Source organism: Mirounga angustirostris, unplaced genomic scaffold (genome assembly GCF_029215605.1).
Source record: "Mirounga angustirostris isolate CCGP_5_RB_7025 unplaced genomic scaffold, mMirAng1.0.hap1 SCAF_9, whole genome shotgun sequence".
In the NCBI taxonomy this organism is placed as follows: domain Eukaryota; kingdom Metazoa; phylum Chordata; class Mammalia; order Carnivora; family Phocidae; genus Mirounga; species Mirounga angustirostris.
In genome coordinates this window covers 100,417,032-100,439,959 of record NW_026991717.1, presented here as the reverse complement: position 1 = coordinate 100,439,959, position 22,928 = coordinate 100,417,032, and the positions used below count along the sequence as shown (strand labels likewise).

General features: G+C 46.8%; 1 protein-coding gene across 4 annotated transcripts in view; it reads right to left on the bottom strand.

Moving 5' to 3' along the window:
- Positions 1-18,215: 18,215 nt before the first annotated feature.
- SAMD4A (sterile alpha motif domain containing 4A) overlaps positions 18,216-22,928 on the bottom strand; it is a 206,657-nt gene continuing 201,944 nt past the window's right edge. For all 4 annotated transcript variants that reach the window (XR_010405190.1, XM_045900898.3, XM_045900899.3 and 1 more), the window contains one exon: positions 18,216-22,555. Coding sequence is in view for 3 of the 4 variants with exons in the window: in XM_045900898.3 (XP_045756854.1) it covers positions 22,527-22,555 (29 nt within the window). In the remaining variant the exon portion in view is untranslated. The remainder of the gene's footprint in view (positions 22,556-22,928) is intronic.

The window sequence follows — 22,928 nt, the reverse complement described above, 5'->3', positions numbered from 1 at the left end:
CAATCTTCTTAAGTGTCTGTTTTCAATCCTCCCTGAGCGGGCCTTCTAATCTGAGGGAATCTTGTCCTCCAGGCCTCCTGTAGGACAGAGCTGGATGGAGCACAATGTGGAACACAAGAGGTTTGGGACGGCTTCAGGCTGCACACAGGGTGCCTGGCTCCCTAATGGATTGATACCCTCCACCTCCAGTCGTGCCCCGCTTTCTTCCTCTCATTCATGCAGATAATCACATATCAAATAGCTTTCATTTGTTTTGTGGTGTCTGTTACCTTAAATGATGGAGTAACTAGAGTGTTTGGTGCCATTGTTGATATTTTATGTGTGATTTGGGTGGATAATCTGCCTGGGAGGTGGTTTAGGACCAGCTGTGTATGAATGCCAGGCTTCTGTTGTTTCTAGGTGTGTAGGCTCATAGGATTGGTGAGGAGAGAGGTCACAGCAGGGGAGCTGGATTTGGGAGGTGCATTACAGGCATGTGATTCACTCTGGATCAGATCTGTAATCTGTAATATGCAATGTGCTGGGTGGACCAGCAATCCTGGGGTGGTGTGGCTGGGTTTTGAGGACATATTGATGCACCATGCTCCTTTCATGATACAAAAATGACTTTAGTGCAATTCATTCCGGTTAGAAGGTCCAGGGGTGGATCTAGAAGGCAAAATCATGAGGTATTTTGCCAGTTTCGATAACCAAGTTTATGGGGAGAAAAGCAATGGCTGTGGGGAAGGCCTGGGAGGCAGTGAAATCTGAGGGGATGCTGGCTTCCCTCCAGCTGAAGCAGGTGGTGTGAGTAGCTCTTGTGAAGGCTGGGCTAGAATGGCCCCTCCACCACCCCAAACTGGCAGGTGCTCCCAGAAGAGCTGCTGAGGTGTGAGAGAAATGACCTCGTTACCTGGAATGTGGGAAAGAGAGTGGAGGTTTTATGTATAATTTCCTTTCCTCAGAATCCAAAATAGTCATAAATAAGCCCAAAGAGGCAACAGGCAGGAGAATTAAACATGAATGCCTATCATTTCTGAGGAGCTGGAAGCTGAGAGGAATTCAAATAGCATCTTACACTGTGGGTTTTGACTCTAAAGTAACTTGGCCAAAGCTTACTGCAGTCAGTTTATGAAAAGGGATCTGCAAGGTGACATCATGCCACAGAGATGAAGATTTTCACAATGGAAAAAACAGGTTTGGCATAGGTGGGCTCTAAACTCTTCAGAAGTCATAATCCTGGACCCTCCATAGATCCTTGAGAGTTAGAGGCTGAGACTATTAGAACATCATGACAGGGATTTACATTAGTTCTCTTTGCTGTGAAGGGACTTGGGGTCTTTTGGTGTTGAGTTCACACAGGAGAGGATTTGGGAGGGACTGGTGGCCCATGCAAATGGCTGTCATTAGGGGAGAACTGCCTCATGGAAGAACCTGGAGGCATTTGGTTGAACTTAGAGGAGTGCCAGGCTTTATTAATCATCACAGTGAAACTGCTTTTTCTTTTTCTTTTTTTTTGTATTTTCTTGTAAATCTGATTTGATCTTCATAATATAAAATATTTACCACAGGTTTATTGAATTTCAGTTTTTCAGTATTTGAACACCTGCTGAAGCTCATGGGAAGGGCCGTTTTATAACAGGTGTGGGGAGGAAGAAGGTACGTGTGTCTTATAAGCCATGGTAGCACATGTGTAAGGAGTCAGGCATGGACCCTCAGTCCTGCTAGGGGTGCTGTGGAACAGTGGTGGGCAGAGTGAAGATCCCAGAGTCAGACCACTGGAGAGTGGTCCCCCTTATCTGTGGTTCCGCTTTCTGTGATCTCAGGTACCTGCGGATCAACTGTAGTCTGGAAGCGGATGATCCTCCTTCTAACATATTGTCAGGAGGCCACTACTGCCTAACACTACGTCACAACACCTATGTCATTCGCCTCACTTCATCTCATCACGTAGGTGTTTTACCATCTCATGTCATCACAAGACGAAGAAGAAGGGTGAGTAGTACAGAGCTCCTTTCACGATACAAAAATGGACTATCATGTCATTCATTTCACTTAGAAGGTCCAGGGATGGATTTGGAAGACCAAAATGATAAGATATTTTGAGAGTGAGAGAGCACAGTCACATAACTTTTATTACAGTATATTGTTATAATTCTATTTTATTACTAGTTGTTGTGAATCTCTTACTGTGCCTAATTTATAAATTAAACTTTATCGTAGGTATGTATGTATAGGAAGAAACATAGTATATAGAGGGTTTGGTACTATCTGTGCTTCCAGTCATTCTCTGGGGGTCTTGGAACATGTCACCTGTGGATGGGGGCGGGGACCACTATAGGTGCCATTGGAACCTTACCTCCCACTCCACCTGGAGGCATTAAGGCCTCGTTTTTGTCCCAGGATCTGTGTGTAACTGGAATGGGAGACCCTTTTACCTGAGAGCTATTATCTTTGCTTCATGATTTAAACTCTCCTGACCTTAGTTTTCACTTGTAAAATAAGATAATAATAGTATTCATCTCAAGGAATTGTGTGATTAACTGGGTTAATACCTTAAAAAAAAAAAAAGAGCACTTAGAGCATGGAGTGAGCACTATCAGTGAGCACTATTAACTATTATGATGACAGTAGTTGTGATGACCATGAATATTGGATGTCCCAGATGGAGGCAGCCTGGGAAGGTTACATGATATCCCTATCTCCTGACAAGGTTCCAGTGAATACCTACTTTACACCTCTGTGGCTTTGCTGAGGACATGGTGAAGAGTATGAGGGCTATTGTTCTATCTACTTCTGGAAGGGGCTGATGGAAATATAACCAGACTTGTGAGTTTATCCAATAATACAATAATTGGTCAAAATGGAAAACTTGACCTTGAGAATTTCATTAATCTCTTCAACTACATTGAAGGGAGCAGGAAAGTGACTTCTCACATGGGTTCCCAAGATTTGAAAGAGTGAATGCTGTCCTCTAAGTCTTGGCCTTGCCTCTTATCAGCTGTGTAATCTTGGGCTAGTTACTTAACCTCTCTGAACTGCAGCTTCCTCATTTGTAAAATGGGAAGAATATAGCATTGTTGGAATTACTGAATCAGATGATATCTGTAGAACTGATAGCAAATTAAGTTCTTAGAACCTGGTGAGGCCTCAATAAAAGCCTATTATCATGCCTATTATTATGTTTATTATAAATGCTTATAGTTACAAGCTACCTTTACAGTTTACAATTTACAATGCAGGGAACAGGTTACTTTCACAGTAGGGCTTGTCCTGTGATTATATTCTCCCTCACCTTAAAAGATGTGAACACTCATAGGAATTCCCTCACCTTGGCTGAACCTGACCCTCAGAGCTCAGTGGTCTATGTGAAGATGGAGTTTGTCCATGGGAAGACTTCCATGTGAAGGTGTCCTGGTTGCACAAGGTCCAGATCATCCTGCCTCTGTGTGTGTCTACAGCCCCAGGGAATGGCTCCTGGCTCCTACTGGATGATCAGGACTTTTGAGGCTTTTTGAGGTTTCTAGACTCAGACCCTCCTCACCACTGACTCTTTCCATTGGGCAAATTCCTAGGAGTAGACTGGCAGGATTATATGGTAAGTGTATGTTTAACTTTTTAAGAAACTGCTGTTTTCCAACATGGTTGTACCATTTTACATTCTCACCAGTCCCAATTGTACAGTCTCCCTAGCCACACATTTTCCGTTCTTTCCCTTACAGCAAAGTCGGTGCTTTCCAAACAAAAAGATATATACACACATACATATACGTATGTATATATCTTTTTTTTTGTATATAAAAAATTGTTTTTAAAGAAGCAGAACCTTAAAAATAAGAAAAGGCCATATCTAGAACCCCAGTAAGTAAAGCAGATAGGGAGACAGGTGCTTTGGCTGGAGGGTTGGGGAGGTGCATGGAGCCCGAAGCCCTGAGGCACCTCCCCCAACTCTGGGCCAAGGGTAACACAGAGTGAAGACCCCTTCTAGGTTACAAGCATGGGTGAGGTTCAGTTGGATTTGACTTTCAGTTGAATTCTGCGCCTGCCAGAGTAGCCGTGATAATGTCCAGGCTTGGGCTGCCCACGTCTTTGCTAGCCATGCTGGAAGCCTTCCGTGGGGTCATCCAAGCTGGTGGCGGAGGCCAAGCCCCTCAGAGGCCGACCGGACCCAGCAGACTCACTCCAGGGATGACGTTTCTTGCTGGATGGAAAAGGATTTTAGGATATGAACACTTCTTTTCCACCACCATGGCATGTCAGTCAAACTTACTCCATCTGCACAACGAATATCAGAAGCTGTGGGACTCCAGATACCAGGAACAAAGAAACAAATTGGGAACATTGTGCGCAAAAAAGATTTTAATAAAGATTGAACTGGCTCGGTGCTCGTAGATTCTGCCACTCTTCTTATTGTGATCTTGACAGTGATGCAGGGCAGGAATGAAAAGGCTGAGCCTGAGGTGATTCGTATTCCTAGCACTGATGGGTGAGTGTCGTCTACATTGTGACTGACAACAGAGGTGCCTTTGCAAGCAGGCTCCAGGGGCACCTTCCACCCTCAGCAGGTCTCCCCTCTCTGCCCCCACCACCCAGCCCCACGTGGCCCCGGGCCCCAAGGCTGAGGTCTCAGTGTACCTGGGGGAGCTTGATGAAAGCAGATACCTGGGCCCTCAGCCTTCATTCAGTACCCCTGGGGGAGGCACCTGAGGAAGCTGAGTTCTTACCAAGCCCTCTGCACATGCCTGCCTCCTGCACAATTTATCTTTTATTATGGAAACATTTAAAAATATATAAAAGTAGATAGAATAACATCACAAACCCCCATGTATCGACAGCCCAGCTTTAGCAGGTCCCGATATGGACAATCTTTTTTTTTTTTTTTTAAAGATTTTATTTATTTATTTGACAGAGAGAGACACAGCAAGAGAGAGAACACAAGCAGGGGGAGCGGGAGAGGGAGAAGCAGGCTTCCCACTGAGCAGGGAGCCTGATGCGGGGCTCGATCCCAGGACCCCGGGATCATGACCTGAGCTGAAGGCAGATGCTTAACTGTTGAGCCACACAGGCGCCCCCCAATATGGACAATCTTGTTTTGTCTCTAACCATCTCCTTCCTTTCCCCTTATATTAATTTTGAATCAAATCCCAGACATCACATTATTTCATCCACAGATAGGTCAGTATGTATGGCTAAGAGATCAGAGCTTTTTTTTTTTTTTTAAAGACATATCCACAGTATCAAATCCCACCTAAAAAATGAGCAGTAATTTCTGGGTGTTTCTTACACAGAGTCAAGTGTAAGGACCATGGTCGTAAGCTCTCTTGTCCAAGTGGAAAGTCACTTCCTCAGCCAGCAGGAGCCACCCTGACACATGTTGGAGGAGGATGTGTGTTTTTAAAGCTGGCAGGAGCTCTGCTTCTGGAAATCCACACTCACAAGAGGAAAACAGCACAAAGTCAGGCTGATGACATGCATTGCAAAAGGGTTCCTGGCTCTTAGGCCTAGGAATCTGGGAATCTTGTAGTAGAAGCCTTCTGTTTATTTTTCAAACAAATTTTGTATTTGAATCTAAAGGGCAGAAGGAAGCAGCCCTTGAGTTTCCTAGGAATAGTCTTTGGGGCTACTAGTATGATGTCACTCTGTGGGCTTCCTGAAATGATGCTAGCTTTCACATGTCCAGTTAGGAAACCTGGGTTTGACTCATGGCTCTGCAGTTTATGTGCTGTGTGGTTTTCTTAAGTGCATTATAAGATGAGGTCCTTTGCCCCAGTTAGCTCACAGGGGTGTTTGCTTGAAATAATGACAGTAGTGACCATGCCTGGTTACATACCTGCTGGAGTCCGGGGACGGTGTGGTGATGCTGGTCATGTGCTCCCCGACCTGGCTGTGCCAGGCTCTAGTCATGGTTCCTTTCTGGTGCTCAGCAGGGGCCAGCTGGGCTTCCCTGACACCCAGAGCCCCCAAGGCTGGTGGGCAGAGCTGTTCCTGTGGGGACTCTTACCTTGCTTGCCCTCCTTCAGGAACCCTCTACAGGGTGTGGTGTGACTCTCCCTGGCTGACTGTCTTGTCTCTTGCTGGCGAAAGCACTGCTGCCCATCCACGACGGTCTCCTCAGGAGTAAGACTGGTTTGGCCCTCGCTAACCTGGTATCCCTCGATTCCAGCAGGGGATAGGGAACGAGGCAAGGGAACTTTGCCAGTGGAGAAGCCTGCATGAGGAGACAGAGAGAGGCCAGGGCCTTCTCTTGCTGTCTCTCCTCAGAGGCAAGTGGTGTTCAGTAGTAAGTGACCAGGTAACTGGGCTCACCTGTGTGGAACGCAGTGCAGTGGGGCCAAAGTCTCAAAAGTCTCTGATAACAGCCTCTTCCTCTCAGCAGAGGCCTGGCTGTGTCTGGAGAGTGGCCAAAGGAGTAGCTGGGGACAAAGGTCACTTCTCTGCCTCCTTTTTTTTTTCTTTTAAAGATTTTATTTATTTATTTGACAGAGACAGAGAGCGAAAGCAGGAACACAAGCAGTGGGAGTGGGAGAGGGAGAGCAGGCTTCCCGCCGAGCAGGGAGCCCGATGTGGGACTCGATCCCAGGACCCTGGGATCATGACCTGAGCCGAAGGCAGACGCTTAACGACTGAGCCACTCAGGCGCCCTCTCTGCCTCCTTTTTAATGCCTGGAGAGGCCAAGGCATGTCCCCCAAGGGCCCAGTCTGTCCAGAAGCGACTGCTTGCTGACTGGCTGGACATTCTATCCCTAGAGCTAAGCACCGCCCCCCCCCCCCCCAAAAAAAACCTGGTGCTTCTGAGGAGGTTCATGAGAGCCTACTGGTGCAGCTCAGCCAAAGATGTCTGGTATCTACCTGTTGAGTCCTAGTCATGACTTTGGGGGGTTGTCAAAGAGGAGGCAGGGCATGGGGGAGATGGTCCTGGCTTTGGAATCAGTAGATCCCAGGTTCCATTCCTGGACAGTGGAGTTGGGGGGAGGGCATATCAGTTAGTACAACGATAATAGAGGGAAATTTGATGACATCACTCAAAATCACAAATGCACATATCCTTTGATCCAGCAATTCCACTCGTGCAAAAGGACATATGCACAAGGAGGCTCCCTGCAGTGTGTTTGTAGTGGTGGGAGCTCGGCAACATCTAAATACCCATCAGTAGTGGTTCTTCCATATGACAGACTCTGAAAAAGAATGAGGCAGAACTATGCATTTATTGCTACAGAAGGATCTTTAGAGATATTATTGAGTGAAAAAGGCGAAGCTGAGGAGAGTGTATAGTATGCTACCTTGTGTGCTTTATTAAAAAGATTCCTTTTATCTGCATAGAATATGCATGGACAAGTAGCCAGAAACTGAAAACCCGGTTTATCCCTGGGGCGGTGACCTGGGAGGGTGAGTGGTGGGAGGGAGCTATGTTTTTACTATAAACTCCTTTATAAAATTTGAGTTTTGTACTATTTGTCTGTATTTAAAATAAAGTATACTTAAATGAAGTCTCTGATATTTATGGGCTGTGTGACTTTGGGCAAGTCACGTCTCTGAGCCTCCTCTGTAAAATCCGATGAGACTTACGTCACAGCATTGCAATAATGATGGGAATTAATGGATAAGAAGTGCCGTGTGCGGGATGTGCACATGAAGGGGATTCAGCAATTGGAGCTTCCGTGGTTGTTTATGATTCTGTTTAAGTTGTTACCTTCTGGATGCCAGGGTGGGGAGAACAATCTCAGGCTGGGAGCGACGGTGACTGGAGAGACCGTGGACACCTCAAGGGCAAGGATAGCCTCCTTCTCATCTTCGTCCCCTCCACGCCTTGGGCATCGTGGACCTGGGCAGATTGGGTTGTGCTGTTCTGGAGCTGCCTTCTCCCGGCAAACCCACGAGTAGCTGAGACTACTTTTTCCACTAGAGGGCGTCAGCTGCTGCGTTGTTTCCCTTCTCGTTTCTGGAATCTCTTCTTGGGCTGCCAGAATGTGACAAGAGATTTGCCACGGAAAATGTCTAAGGTGACCTTTTCCTCCTGATGGTGGCTGTGAATACATTGCTTATTGGTTCTTGTTAGGCCTGGGGGATTCCTACTCACCAACGGTGCTGTAGGAACTGGCATAACAACCCTGGGGATGAGTGTGTGTGTGTGCCTGTGTGTATGCATGGGCTTGCACATGTACATGTGTGCACACATGTGTGTGAGTGTGTGCTGGTGTATGTGTGCATACATTAGGCTGTGTGGTGTGTGTTTGCATGCATGAGCATGCATGGTATACATGTAGATGTATGAGTGCAGGGCTGTGGGTTGCGAGTTCCGGTCAGTCAGCCTCTGCCTGGAGGGGTCCTCTGCCCCGAAATGGACTGAGCTGCCGCAGGCTTCTCTGCCCCGAGCAGTCAGGCTGTAGGACCCATACCTTACATTTGGAGAATGCCTTACATTCCCAGATCCCTCCTTCTACCCTGGATCACTACTTCTCCCCGGTTGTGTTTATCCGTCATTTCTCACCTCCCGCATGGCTTTCTTAATTATCTCTCCCCCAAACAGGAGAAGGAAGGAAACCCCAAGAGAATTCCATGCTCCAGAAGCTTTTCTCTGTAGGCCCTTGCCGGTGCCAGTGCCGGTGCTGGCCAGGGCCCCCAGTAGGCTGTGTCTGTGCCCTCTGCCTCCATCTCCCTCCTCACAGCAGATGCAGAGGGGCTAGAGGACATTTTCTCTCAGGAGCCTCTCGCTGACGTCTTCATGGGAACTCACAGCTCCTGGCTCTAAGATCAAGTCTCCAAGCCTAAGCAATGGCTGTCAGTTCCAAGGGGAATGGAGAAATGGTCATGGCCTTTGCAGGCGTTTCTAGGTGGGGGAGCATGCTGGGAATGGCCCCAGGTTCTGACTTGTAGCTATCTATGACCCCTGCCATTGGCTAAAGAGTTGTGGACTGGATGGCACTTGGAGTTTGTAATAATGATGATGATAATAGCCACGAACACTCAAGTGCATGTCCTATGTGTCAGGCACTGTTCTAGGTGCTTTGCATACATCACCTCATTTAATCTTCTGAATACAGAGGATTCAATACCTCCCTGGCTGTTTAAGACCCCACCGGGTATTACCCCTATTTCACAGAGAGGGAAATGGAGGCACAGAGATGGGATGTGATTTATCCAAGGACAGACACATAGCTGGTATGGGGCACAGCGAGGAACTCGACTCAGGAAATCGAGCCCAGAGCCCTAGTGATTTGAAGCCAGTCTATTCAGGCTGGTAGCCCTTCTTCAAGGCACCCGGATGGGGAGAAATCTCATTTTCAAGGTGAAGGAAGCTAGATTCCAAAAAAAATACAAAAGTAATGTTTTGTATTCAGTTTCCTAGGATCTCCACAGTCCTGGTCAAGGAAGTCCCCATTTGGAATAAATTTGAAAAGCAAAGCACCTTGAATATGTACCCGAATTGGGGTTGGGGGTGCATGCTGGGAGCAGAGACCCTTTCCTGCTCAGGAGCCAGGGTCCCCGGGGGCAGTGTCTCTAAGGTACAGCTGAGGCCATGGGAGGCTGCGGAGGCTGCGGAGGCCTTCCACACCTCCTCCAGCAGGAGAGGGCCCGCAGCTCTCCCCTCCGGGGCCTCCACTGGCGGCAGGGAGGGGTTGAGAGGAAGCTTCCTCACTCCCAGTGCAGGTAGTGGAAGTGGGTGGGAAGCCGCTGCAGGCACTTTGGCTGCTGTATTGGCGGTTCCTTTTAATTTAATTTTATTTTTTTGAGTCAGTCCCTCAAACGACCAGGTTTGCTGGCTTCCTGCTGCCTCTCCACGGAACCCAGCCTTTGAATGGGAGACTGAGTCTGAGCAGCCTCAAACGTGCCCTGAAGGTGAGAACTGCAGCTCATAAAAGCACCTTTCAGAGCATTAAATTCCTCTGCTTCTGAGTCTTTGAACCTGGAGTGAGCCACAGGTTGCAGCCCAGCTGGAGATGTGTGATAAAAGAAATTGGCCTGCCTAGAGTCCAGTGGGAGCTGACCGAGTAGGAGAGTTTGATAATGTGAAGCCGGACCTGAAATGGAGACCCCGGCGACTCCACAGCATGGGTGGACAGGAGGTCACCTCGCTTTCAGGACACCCCCTAGTCCAGTGACACCACTTCAAGCTCCTCCAGACTGAAGAGAGGCAGTGAACCCAGATAAAATAACCTGAGCGTGTCTATGTAATGGACCCGGGTGCCCCAACGGTGGGGTTGGACACTGTGTAGACAGGTATCCCAGAGCCTGATCCATCTGGGCACAGGGCAGGATGGTACTTCCCAGTCAGATGTGGCCGTGTGAGTTTCTCTGGCGGAGGAGAAGTGAGCTGGTGGAAGCCACATCCTTCTTTCCCACGGCCGGGGCAAACATCAGTGCTCCCGCTGGGGGCAGATGTGCCAGCCAGGGTTCCAGAGTGTGCTATATGGAGAAGAGGGCCCAGCTGACATGTGATGGGCATGCAGCTGAGAAGTTGAGTCTTCGTGGTTTTAAGCCACTGAGATTTGGGGGGGTGTCTGTTAATGCAGCATAATCTAACTAATACATACATGGATAGGCAGATCGATGAACTCTAACTATGGAGTACTCGGCTAGTGTGTTACGCATCCCAAGCAACAAAATTTATTAACCTAGTTAAAATACCCCTAATTTCCAAAATTGAGTCTTTGTGGTAGGCACTGCACGCATCATTGCAAGCCAGTGGGGAGGAAATCTGGCAAGTGGCTCTGAGCCTGCTAACCCCCACCACTTATTCTCCCTGGCTTAGAGACTCCCCGTAGGTAGGACACCCAAGGACTGTGACGGGTCAGGTGCTTATTTATAGTTCTGTAATGAGTCAATGGAAACAGCTACCTTTTACCCTCATCTATTAAAGCTGCAGAAGCATATCAGAGGCCACTTGAGTAAAAGAGAAGCAGGTCCTCTTAATGCGTGGGTCTCACATTCGCTACACATTAGAATCACCTGGGAGCTTAGAAGCCGCACGCCCAGGCCATGCCCCAGACCAACCCGGTCAGAGCCTCAGAGGGTGGGCCAGCACCAGCAGCTGACAAGGCTCCCCATGTGAGCACTATGCAGCTGGCTGAGAGCCACAGCCTTGGGGGCTCCTCTTCTTCCACTGGGGACCATATTTTCTCCAATGCCCTGAGATGGTCAGTTTGCAGAATTCTATTGCCTACATAGAACCTTGTGTCTCAGGCTGCAACCGACGTTGGACTGGAGATTCACTGAGGTCTCTCCTTAGTGTGAGGGCTCATAGCTCAAAGGGGCTCCTGGAGTCTAAGACAGCCAGCCATGGTCCCATCCTAGCAGGATTTGGGGGGAGACAGGCCTGGATTTGAGGCCCTACCCCACCCCTCCCTGTAAGAGTTCTGCAACCTGCAGCAATGTGCTTGACATCTCTAAGCCATCTGCAAAGTGGGTAAGCTAATGTCCGCCTTATTGGCTTAGCACAACAGTCTCTGCGTAACTACTGGCTATTTATTATTTCTCCCAGGTGACTTGTCTTGAGTGATGAGGTAGGTGAAGTCACAACAAATTCCATCTGCTGCCTTTATCCCAGTCCACTCCTTCCCTGGGGCATGGCACCCCAACTCCCCAGCTGCCTAAGCTGGAAACTTGGGAGACATTCCAAACTCTTTAGTCTCTCCCTTAATTGCCACACCCAGCCCATCATTAACCATGATGACTCTACCCCCTAAGAATCTCATAGATCAGGGGCGCCTGGGTGGCACAGTCGGTTAAGCATCTGCCTTCAGCTCAGGTCATGATCTCAGGGTCCTGGGATCGAGCCCTCGTGTCGGGCTCCCTGCTCCGTGGGGAGCCTCCTTCTCCCTCTGCTCTGCCTGCCGCTCCCCCTGCCGCTCCCCCTGCTTGTGCTCTCCCTCTCTCCCTGACGAATAAATGAAATCTTAAAAAAAAAAAAGTTCTCCCTATTCCTACTGCCACTGCCTTTCACCCCCCCCCCTGTGGGTTGTCTGCACTAATGCAGTAGCCCCTGGTGGGTCTCCCCAGCTCCCCACTTTGATGCTCCTCTAATCCTCTTCCCAAAATGTAGTTAGAGTGATCGCTCTAAAATACAAGTCTCCCTACCAAATATGAAAGCAAGTTTTAAAGTCATAAATTAAAACAGTGGGGGTGCTGGTGCATGAATAGACAAACATTATCAATGGAAAGAAAAATAGAAAGTCCAGAAATAGACTTCAATACATAGAGGAAGTTTATATATTTAAAAAGTAGCATTTCAAATTAGTAGAGGAAAGATAGATTACTCAATAAATAGCATAAGCACAACTGGGTAGTCAACTTTGTACAGAAATAAAATTGGGTCCATACCTCATACTTCATACAAGGAATGGTAAAAAAACGAATCAGGAAAGGTACTGGAGAAAAACAGTATATGTCAAAGTGGAGAGGGCCTTTTAAAATATGACTTAAAATCTAGAAGCCAAAAAGGAAAAAATCAAGAAAGTCACCTTAAATTTTAAAAATTCTCTATGGAAACAGTTACCATAGGCAAAATCAAAAGACAAACAGGGGCGCCTGGGTGGCTCAGTCCTTAAGCGTCTGCCTTCGGCTCAGGTCATGATCCCAGGGTCCTGGGATCGAGCCCCGCATCAGGCTTCCTGCTCCGCGGGAAGCCTGCTTCTCCTTCTCCCACTCCCCCTGCTTGTGTTCCCTCTCTCGCTGTGTCTCTCTCTGTCAAATAAATAAATAAAATCTTTAAAAAAAAAAAAGACAAACAAACTGGGGAAAATATTTGTAAATCATATCGCAGACAAAAGGTTAATTTCCATACTATGCAAAGAGCTTCTACAAATTAATTAGAAAAAGACCAACAACCTAATGGTGAAATGGGCAAATATATGGAGTGATGAAAGGAAAATACACATGAATATTAAACATATAAAAATCTGCTCAACCTCACTCAACTAAGCGAAATGAAAATGAAAATGACACTGATACTCGTTTTCACATATAAGATTGGAACTATAACAATGCTGATTGTATAGGAATTGCTGAGATTGTAGGGAAAAAAGCATCATCATTCATTGCTGCTGGTCGTATAACTCTATGGAAGGCACCTCGGGAAAAAGTAGCAAAATGACAATGATGCCTGTGACAATTAGTGTCATTTGTCAACCTGGAAAGACTATTGTACCCAGTTACTTAATCCAACACTAGGTGTTGTCATGAAGGTATTTTGTAGATGTGGTTAACATCTACAATCAATTGACATTAAGTAAAGGAGATTTGTCTTGATGATGTAGGTGGGCCTCATCCAATTAGTTGAAAGTCTTAAGAGCAAATACTGAGGTTTCTAGCAGAAGGAGAAATTCTGCCTCAGGACTGAAGGATCAGCTCCTTTCTGTCTGAGTCTCCAAGCTGCTGGCCAGCCCTGCAGATTGCAGACTCGCCAGCCCTCACAACCAATTCCATAAAATAAGCCTCTCTCTCTCTCCTCTGTAATCTACTGGTTCTGTTTCTCTGGAGCATCCTGACTGATGTGCTATCCTTTAATCCAGCAACCCTACTTTCTCACTTGTGGGAACCCTTGCACACAAGGGAATGACCCATGTACAATTTATTTCATCACAGCACTGTTTGTAACAGAAAGAGTGAAGGCAACCTGCGTGTCCATCAGTAAAGGGCTGGTTAAGGAGTGGTGTTAAGCCATGGAGTGGAGCACTGTGGAGCCATCAAAGAGTATGAGGCAGTGATATAGAATGGTTTCCAAAACCGATTGAAGATAAAAAAGAAAAATACCACACGATGAGGAACGGTGTGCATACTATGCTCTTGTGTGTGTAAAAGGCAGGGGGGGTGGTGGTGGATATTTCAGTGTTTGTAAACATATAAAATACCTTTAGTGGGCACCCCAGAAACTACCACTGAATGCCTCCAGGGCAGGGCAGTGGTGGCTGGGGAACAGAACAGGAGGGAGACATTCCACAGGCCCTTTGTTTCACAAAACAAAACCCCTCATGTCTGATCGTATCACTCCCCAACAAGGACAGGAATGATCCTGTAGGCGGAGTCTCCATTTTTCATCCTGATTTATAAGGTCCTTTACCACCCTACCTCTGCCTCTATCCCGTCCCTGCCCCTGCCCCCCAGCCCCATGGCTCCCTATTCTCTGCATTCTCCATACCAGTCCCATATTTACTCATCTCCATTCCTTAAACTCACATGCTCTCTCTTGCCTCAAACTGGGAATGCCCCTGAGGCTCTCTCCACAGTTCCTGTCCTTTGTCCTTCTGGTATTGTTCCCTTTCTTCCTAGGGACCTGGATGGCATGGCTGGTGTTTGATGTTCCTCTGTGGTGAGCTTGGCTTCCTCAGGGAACCCAAGGATGAGCACAGAGCTCTGCCCACTGGCTTCCTTTGGGCTCTGGACCTGTACAGCCGTCCTTATTCTCCCTCTTGCCCTTTTGGGGACCCCTGGTCCCTGGGCTCATATCATTCAGGCTAAGAGAATCACAAGACCCCCCAGAGGGCCTGCTGGGGCATCTCTGTTTTTCTCAGGTGGGTATAGGGAAGAGGCCTCACTGTAATTGAACTTCACCTACCTGTTCCAAAAAGAACATGGCACTTGTGTCTTGCAAGGTATCCTCTGTCTTCAGATAGCCGGCTGGTTAGCACTGAGTCTTCAGGAAGTCCTGTTGTAGGAGGAAGACAGCAAACCTAGGGCCTGCTGTCATGACACGAACACTTTAGAGGCACACTGGATAAACACAGTGAACTGGGGGTGAACGAGGGCTTAGATTCTGTGTCTTAGGAGAGGACAGTGGAGTAGGTTAGTAGATGAAGCAGCCTGGACCCCAGAGCCCAGGGATGGGAGAAGAGCTGTAGGATGTATGTTCTCTGTCCATGGGTTGGATATATGCATTTGGTGATGGATGGCGGAAATGATTTGTCATGTATACATTTTATTTCTCTCATTCACAATTTGCTGACTCTGTATGTACTCCAGTTTGGAATAAAGTGATGAGGTCTGATTGGACAGATTGGATTTTGGGGTTTGGTTGTTTCATCGGACTTCACTCTGGAGCCTGTTAGAATTTTATGGCATGGAAAACCAGAACCATCTCCTAAGAATGTTGGCGCAAACAGGGACACCTAGTCGTGGGTGTGGTCCCCACAGGAAGACTTAACTGGAACCTCTCTACTGTCTCCAGATCCAGCAGCTCTGATGGGGCCATTTCACTCACCAAAGCTCTGATTTTGTTTCTCCTGGATAGGACTTAAAAAAAAAAACAAAAAAAAAAACTTCAAAAAACTGTGGAACACACTATTTAAAAACATGCATTCGGAGTCAAGCATAAACACAAAGCTGTCTTTTTATAAAGTCTGAGCTTTATAAGGTTGCCAAAATGTTTCTCCGTCAGTTTTAAAAATTGAAGTAGAAACCACTTAAGAGTGAAAAATATTCCATGGAGGAAATTCTCAGACGTTGAATTCCCAGGTTTATATTCCAGAGAAGTCACTATATGTGTGCAAGAGCCCTGTGAGCAAAGCTGGTCAGATGGAGCCCTTGGGCCAAGATGTTACCTGGGAGGATACTGTGAATGGCCATTGACTCCAACAGAGCTCCTCAGCAATCATTGAGATGTCATGCTTAAGTTTGCCAAAGTTCCCCAATTTCCCAGTCACCCACATTTCCTCCTTCATGTACCTGTATCCTCAATGTGTAGACAGACGCACACACACAGAGGAGCTATCCTCCATTCTCAATCCATCTGGGCCAGCAGCCGAGCATGGGGAGTGAGAAGACCCATCTCGGGGTTGCTCTGGAAACAGTGTCCTATTGTTCCATTTCCAGAGACTCCAGGTTCAGGCTCTCACCTCCCACCACCAGTCCCATTACCTTCTGGATTCTCCTCTTCCTTCCCTTCCAACATGTCCCCTTTCTCAACTGGTTTGTTTTCAGCTCTTAGAAATGCATAGGGAATAAAGCCATCGCTGTTCTCGGGCCCACTTCTAGGTATTTCTCAGACCTGATGGGCACTTCTCTACTGTGTTGTGGGCGTTGTTGACCTGATATGAGGATCCATCATCTCATCCGGAGGGCAGTATCCCAGACTGATTTTGCACACTCACCCGAGAGCTTAGGGAGCCAACTCAGTGCTACTTTTTATAGCAATTTGACAGAATAATTTTGTTGACTCTAGTATGACACGGGGGCTTGTCTTAAAAAAAGGCTTATTGTATTTTACAAAAGAATTGGGCTATGTGGATTCAAAATAAATAGCCACCACTACAAGTGTAATTCATAGATGGTTTGAAAAACAGAGTGAGCTAGGGCATCCTAGAGCTGCTGTTGACAATCCAGAGGCTGAGGTGCTCAGAGAAGGGGTGGTTTTCAAGTATTGGGATGTGTGGCTGGAAAACAGAACAGAAGTGCCTGTGGAAGGCTGGGGAGTGATGTCAGTGAGATAGCGCTTGAGTGCGATGTGCCGGCATTGCCCCCAGGGCCCGGGGCAACGGGTGACCTACAGGCTGCCACGCTCTGCTTCCCGGTGGGCCGGGTCCATGCTGACCCTCCACGTCTTTGTAGAGAAGGATCAGGTTCTAGTTATGGGTGACATTTTTGCTGTCCTCAAGACCTCCTCTCAACTTCTGCAAGTCTTGGGCTGATAGGGAGTCAGGGCCGTGGCTAGATGTAGTAACTGTTCAAGGGACCAAGCTAAGGTGCTGTCACAGGAGTCTGGATTCTCCTTGTATTGCCCCGTTGGCAGTCTCCTCATTAGCATAGAGAGCGTGAGTTGATAGTGCCCACCTGTGCTGCTTCTGGATTGTTCGCACAAGCCCACGGCAGCCTCCTCCCACCCAGTATGCTAGAGAGGTGTTACTCATCCCCCTTTAATAATGGAATTAAAGCTCTTCTGTGGGGAGTACTGTTAGGGGAAGTCCTAAATGCTTTGTTATATGAATAACCTCTCCAGGATCGAACGTTCCATTACTCAGGTCAGTGGCAAAGAGCTGCAGCTTTGCTGACAAAAATCACTAACCAACTCCTTTCAGGCACCGTGCTGAGCCCTGTTTCTCTTCATCTTGTATATACCTTTCACATTTACCCTCAATTCACACATTGCAAAAGTGAGGCTCGACTTTTCTCTTGCACATTATCCCCCTCCCTTTAGAATACTCTGGTCGTACACTGAGCTACAGCTCATTTGAGTTATGAGAATTTAACTTTAGGCAGAATTTCATTTAATAGGGGTGCTGGGTGGCTCAGTCATTAAGCGTCTGCCTTCGGCTCAGGTCATGATCCCAAGTTCCTGGGATCGAGCCCCACATCCGGCTCCAGCCCCGAATTGGGCTCCCTGCTCCGCAGGAAGCCTGCTTCTCCCTCTCCCGCTCCCCCTGCTTGTGTTCCCTCTCTCGCTGTGTCTCTCTCCGTCAAACAAATAAAATCTTAAAAAAAATTTTTCATTTAATATCTCAGCTTATGAGGCATTTCTACATGTTTCCAGGGACTGTTTTGGATTTTGCTTGTCACTTGAGCAGCTTGAGCCTGGTGAAAAGGGAGTCATTGTGTGGCCATTCTTACAATGCTCAAGCTGTGGTTGCCTCAGAGAAGTCTTGGACTGCGATAACTTCTATATCCTATGTTTTCTTTTGTCTTTACCTTCTTCTTTTTTGGATTATTGGTTTAATTATATAAACCTTGAGTATCCTAGGCCAAAAAAAAAAAAAAAAACCAAACGAAGGCTCAGAGGGGTTAAGTAACTTGTTGCATATCACACACCCAGAGATTTCAAACCCACATTAGTCTCTTCAACCATATGCTTGACATTATTTATATCAAATATCATACTGGAATCAGAGGTATTATAATGAGATTCAAACCATATGTAGTTAAAACCCCAAGGCTCCAAGGAGGCTGCTATTTCTTTATGCCATGGCTAAGGGGTGAAATAGGATTTCAAAAGCATTGAGGATGGAGAGGAAGCTATAAACAATATCATCTACAAGGACAGAATTTGTATTTAAAAACATGCCTTCAAGTCAGGTGATGCACTTATTGACTAGTTGGAGCACATATCGAGCTGCATAAATTTTCATACCTCTCCCCCTACTCTGTTAAAAAAAAAGTGAATCATAGTTGAAGACACAGTTTGCATAGATAGGTCAGGTGGTAATAGTTTACAGGGATATCATGCTCATTCTTCCTTGCTGGCTTATTTCTAAGATTCGGTTCTTGTTTTCTAAGCAATCGTACCGACAAAAAGGAGAAAAGACACACACACCAGTGTTACAAAACCTTGTATTAATCATTTCCCTTCACTTTCAATATAACGTTGATATGAAATATAGCCATGATTCTTAGTTACATGGGAGGAAATGAGTAATAAATACATTGTAGCAAGTTTAAACCACAAGGGTGTTTCACTGGTAACAACATTTGAAAACTGTACACTTGCAAAGAACAGCATCTTCAAACATTAGTATATCTGTATATCAGGAAAGCTTTACATGTAACAAACATGCTATTTCCATATATGACAAATTTTAAAAATATGCATTGCTTGGCAACATGAACTAGGCAAAAATAGTTCTTTGTTCACTAACTTTATACAGGAAAACAGGACGAGAGGCATGCATGTACAATAGGGATGCCTGCACGGGGCATGCAACAAAAGAAAGCTTTTTAAAAGTCAGCTTACATTAGGCATAAATACATGAGGGTTATATATTAATGAGGGAGGAAGTCTTCTGTTTGACATTATTAACATTCCTGTTTTCTTCCTATTCCTCCCAGAGGAATACACATTCACCTTTAAGTAAAGATAAAGGAATTACGAAAAAATAAAACTCACTTTGCAACATCTCTGATGACTTGTAAAAAAAAAAAAATCAACATTAGTGTTATCACAGCCCCATGTGCAAATTATCCTTCCGCAGGTCCTTCTTGTAACAGGCACACCCCCGAGTGCCTTGGTCAGGCTGCTTCCCTGCCCAAGCTGGAGCCGCCTGCTGCAGACATCTCCAGAGGGCCAACGAGACTGAGGCCTGCTTCTCCTCCCCTCGCTGCCCTTCTGGTTGCATGCCTATGCACTCAGCCCAGCTCAGTTCCCCCAGCCAGGCTTTTGCGGGGATCCCGGTGCTAGCCGGGGAATGCATGTCTACCAACCTTGCACCAGCAGTCGCTACAAGAGGTGCAGAAGAACACAAGACCCGGAGAAGGCTCCCATTCCGTAAAAGGCAGCCAGTGACACCTCAAAAGAAAACCTTGTTTCCCTCAGTGTCTCTTCAAAGGAATGGGGGATGGGGGCCCAGCTGTAGTTCCAATCCTGAGTACCAAAAAGGGACCATCAATACACAGGATTTGAGAGCTTGGTGCAAACAGCCGCCCTCTGCAGGCAGGCCCAGCAGCGTCTATTTTGCTTGCTGGCCCTTGTTTTAAAAAGTGAAACTCAAAAAGCGTGTGGTAAAAGACACATATCAGCAGCAATGTTTCAATTCTTGTACACAGTTCATGTGTGTCTTCCTACTGTTTCTGGTAAGAAACCACTATGAATAAAAAGCACCAATAAAACATCATACATGGTAACAATATCATAGACCACCACTGTCCCTAGGACAGTATAGAGATGCCAAATACGTACTGCTTAAATCAGAAAAAGGGGGGAAAACATGTAGTGAAATAGATTTTATTCTAAGATTTTTAATGTTTACTATTAATATAAAACAGTTGCATTTGGGGGGTCAATGGGTAAATACAAAAAAAGGCACTGCCACTTTATTACTAAATATCCGACTTCACAGCCTTATGCATGCAACTGTTTGATTCTTTTATAAATAAAGTTCTTTTGCTTTAGGATTTTAAAATTGAGCTGTATACCTGCAGTCAACACAGGACTCAAAACAAGGTGGGGACAGGCTCCTAAAATTTATCAGAACACTCAACTTAAAAATTAAAACACTAATAGCAAAACACAACTAAGTAGATAAATCTATACACAGTCAATGAAAAATAAGCTTTTCTTTTTTTTTAAAAAAAGAATTATGTTGTTATTAATAACAGACTTTATCATGGTTACCAGCCATAGCAAGTTAATAAGTAACATATCCAAAATAATATCTCTAATAATCAGATAACCATTGTTTCTATATTCAGTGAAGGAATAAATAGAAATCCAGATTTGCAAATATTTTAAGGTCTTCTTCCTTTTAAAGGATTCATGCTAATGTGATTGTGTTCACAATCTGTTTTCTGAACAACCCAAGTCTTTATGGATATATGTGTTTTGCAGCAGATCTGAATGCTTTCTCATTTCTCCACGAGATGTGTAATACCCTTGTTTTTTCTTCTTTATTAACTTTCTTAGCATCCAAAAAACACCTTCACAAACCCTCTGGTCTTACCTTTGGCCTTCAAAATTTTTGATCTAGTCTTCCTGCCTTACATGTGATCGTCCATCCCAACACATTCCCCAAATAACACTAAGCTTGTTTAGAAAAGGGGTGTGGAGGATGAATGTTAATGGCACTTAGTTTAAAAAAAAAAAAATCAACTAAAAAATGCTGCCTCTTTCTGCACATGGATTTGCATGTTTAGAATGTAGTCACCCAAGGGGAGGTCTGTTTTCTTAACGTAAAATGTGGTAATAGTGGGTTCAAGCCCCCTCTGCTTACTAAAAGCTCTCTACAGTTAAGATGCTCCCACCTTTTCAAACCTTAAAAAACTTCAAAAGCAAGGCTGAATTGGGTGCACATTTTTAATCTCGAAGGTAAAAGAAAGTTGTTTAGATTTCATTAAGGCCTTTTAAATCTGTGTTTACTTAACTTTTTTTTAAATAACCATAAGCAAGCACAGTGATTTTCATGGTCTGATCTCTTCAATTTCGACTTTGACTTCGCTAAAAGCAATGGCACCAGACTCACCCATTTAATAAACAGGCCTTACACCGTCTCCCTGATCTCGCCTCTGGCTGAGCATTCATACCATCCTTTACACAACCCAATTTTCCAGTGCAGAGCACAACTCCTCTTTGATTTCCTTTAACATCCTCCATTGCATCGAATCCCAAACGTAGTCTTTCTTGCCCTTAAGAAACAGAGCTATTACTTTGTGGTAGCACACTTTGTTAATCTCCATGTCAGGACTGGTTCTCTCTCTCTTCTGTGTGGCTGGATAGATAAATCGGCCAACGACACAGCAAATCCCCGAGAACCACGTTTCCGTCCTGCAGCTGCCCTTTCCCACATCTGCCTTCACAGCCCGCCTGGCCACGTGGACTGCACGTCTCCCCGCACGCTCCCTCTGCCACTTGCTCACTGACCAGTTATACGCTGTGCTGGGTCTTGCTCTCCTCCTCTCCCTCAGCAGTGAGCGAGCCAGGGGGGTGCAGCCCCCAGGCTCAGGTTCCTGCGCACAATCCTAGTGGAAGCGGTTTTTTGAGCTCATTACCTGACGTTAAGGCCTTTTGTCGGTCCTTACCATTTTTCCTCCAGTGGAACTTGTACCCACGTGTGTGTGTGTGTGTGTGAAGCGAGGCAGGGGGCGATAGGATGAAACCCCACAGTAGGGTGGGGAGGGAGAGAGGTCTCTGGGTGAGAAGCAAATCCAGCCCAGAAAGGGCCGCAGGATTCTTCTAGAATCTCTTGGTGCCTCGCGAACAGACCCTAACTGATCACACGGTGCCGTCCTCCTCGTCCCTTCCCCGCGCTTCCAGCCACACGCTCGTCCCGCCCGCCCACCTGCACGCGCCGCGCAGGCGCGGCCGCAAGATGGACGACGCCTCGGCCTACGAGACGCGTCCGCCTTCCCCGCAGGCACGGCTCGGCAGCCATTGTAAGAGACAACCCTGCTGCTATTACAAAAATAGAGGAAAGAAATGAATCCGTATCAACAAATCCTGTACAAAAACCATAGTATGAAGAGAAGTGCTATCCAAACTCTTTACACGTTATGTACCCTTTAAAATTGTTATGTAAACAATACACAAATCAAAGTTTCTCTGAAATTTTGTTGGAGGGAACGTTCCCCCTCTGCCGCCGGGGCCGTGCAGCCCTCTCCTGCGGCTCGACCCCAAGCCGGGTCCACAGGGAGAGCCGATCCCGGCGGCAGGGAGGGCGGGCCGCCATCTTGCTTTGGTCGCACTAGCCCACGACGGCGTCCTGGGGCCTGACAGCGGAGGCGGGCTGCGAGGGGCGCCGGGGCCCAGGGCTCGGCCTCCCTCCCGCGTCAGACTCTCCCAGCTCTTTCCCGGCGGTAGGCGGTACTCTTTTTGTTCGTTTCTCCCGCTCTCTCCGTCCAAGGAGCCACTTGCATTCCCTCTCCACCGCCCCCAGTCCCACGTTTCCCTAGAGACCCCTCCCCACCCGCACACCAAGCCATCCCGTGACAGAAACAAATGACAAAATGACCAATCCCCGGTCTACTGATACGTTTACAAGGACGACCTACGCTCTCACAAAATCAAAATGGGAGAGGGACCAGGGGAAAAAAAAGGCTGCAGAGTATCTCCGAGGATTCTGTGCAACCCTGAAGATGGCTGACACTGGACCCGCAGCAGTCGATTTCACGGCCAGCGCGGTCACTCTCATCTTCAGCTTCTAGATTGTGGAGGTCCGGTCAACCCCGTCTGGCAGAGAGAGAATACATGACGGGCACAGGTGAGCAAAACCGTTCCCTTCACGGCCACCGAGTCGCACCCCGTGCGCGATGGGCTTCCTGGTCTCTGAAGACAGCTGAAGGCCGCGCTTACCATTCATCCGCTCATTCACTCACACACCCACCCACTCAGCGTCTGCGGAGTAGCCATTGTTCCAGGAGCTGTAACCAGTCCGGGCACCCCAACAGGAGACCTAGTCCTCACCCTGTGAGTACACACATCCTAGTCGAGACAGATCGGTAAAGCCACAGGGATGCAGGAGTGATCATTGCTACGATGGAGTATGTACCGGGCACAGCAGGAAATGGAGGAAGGAAGATTTAAGTTGCCCCTGGAAGTCAAG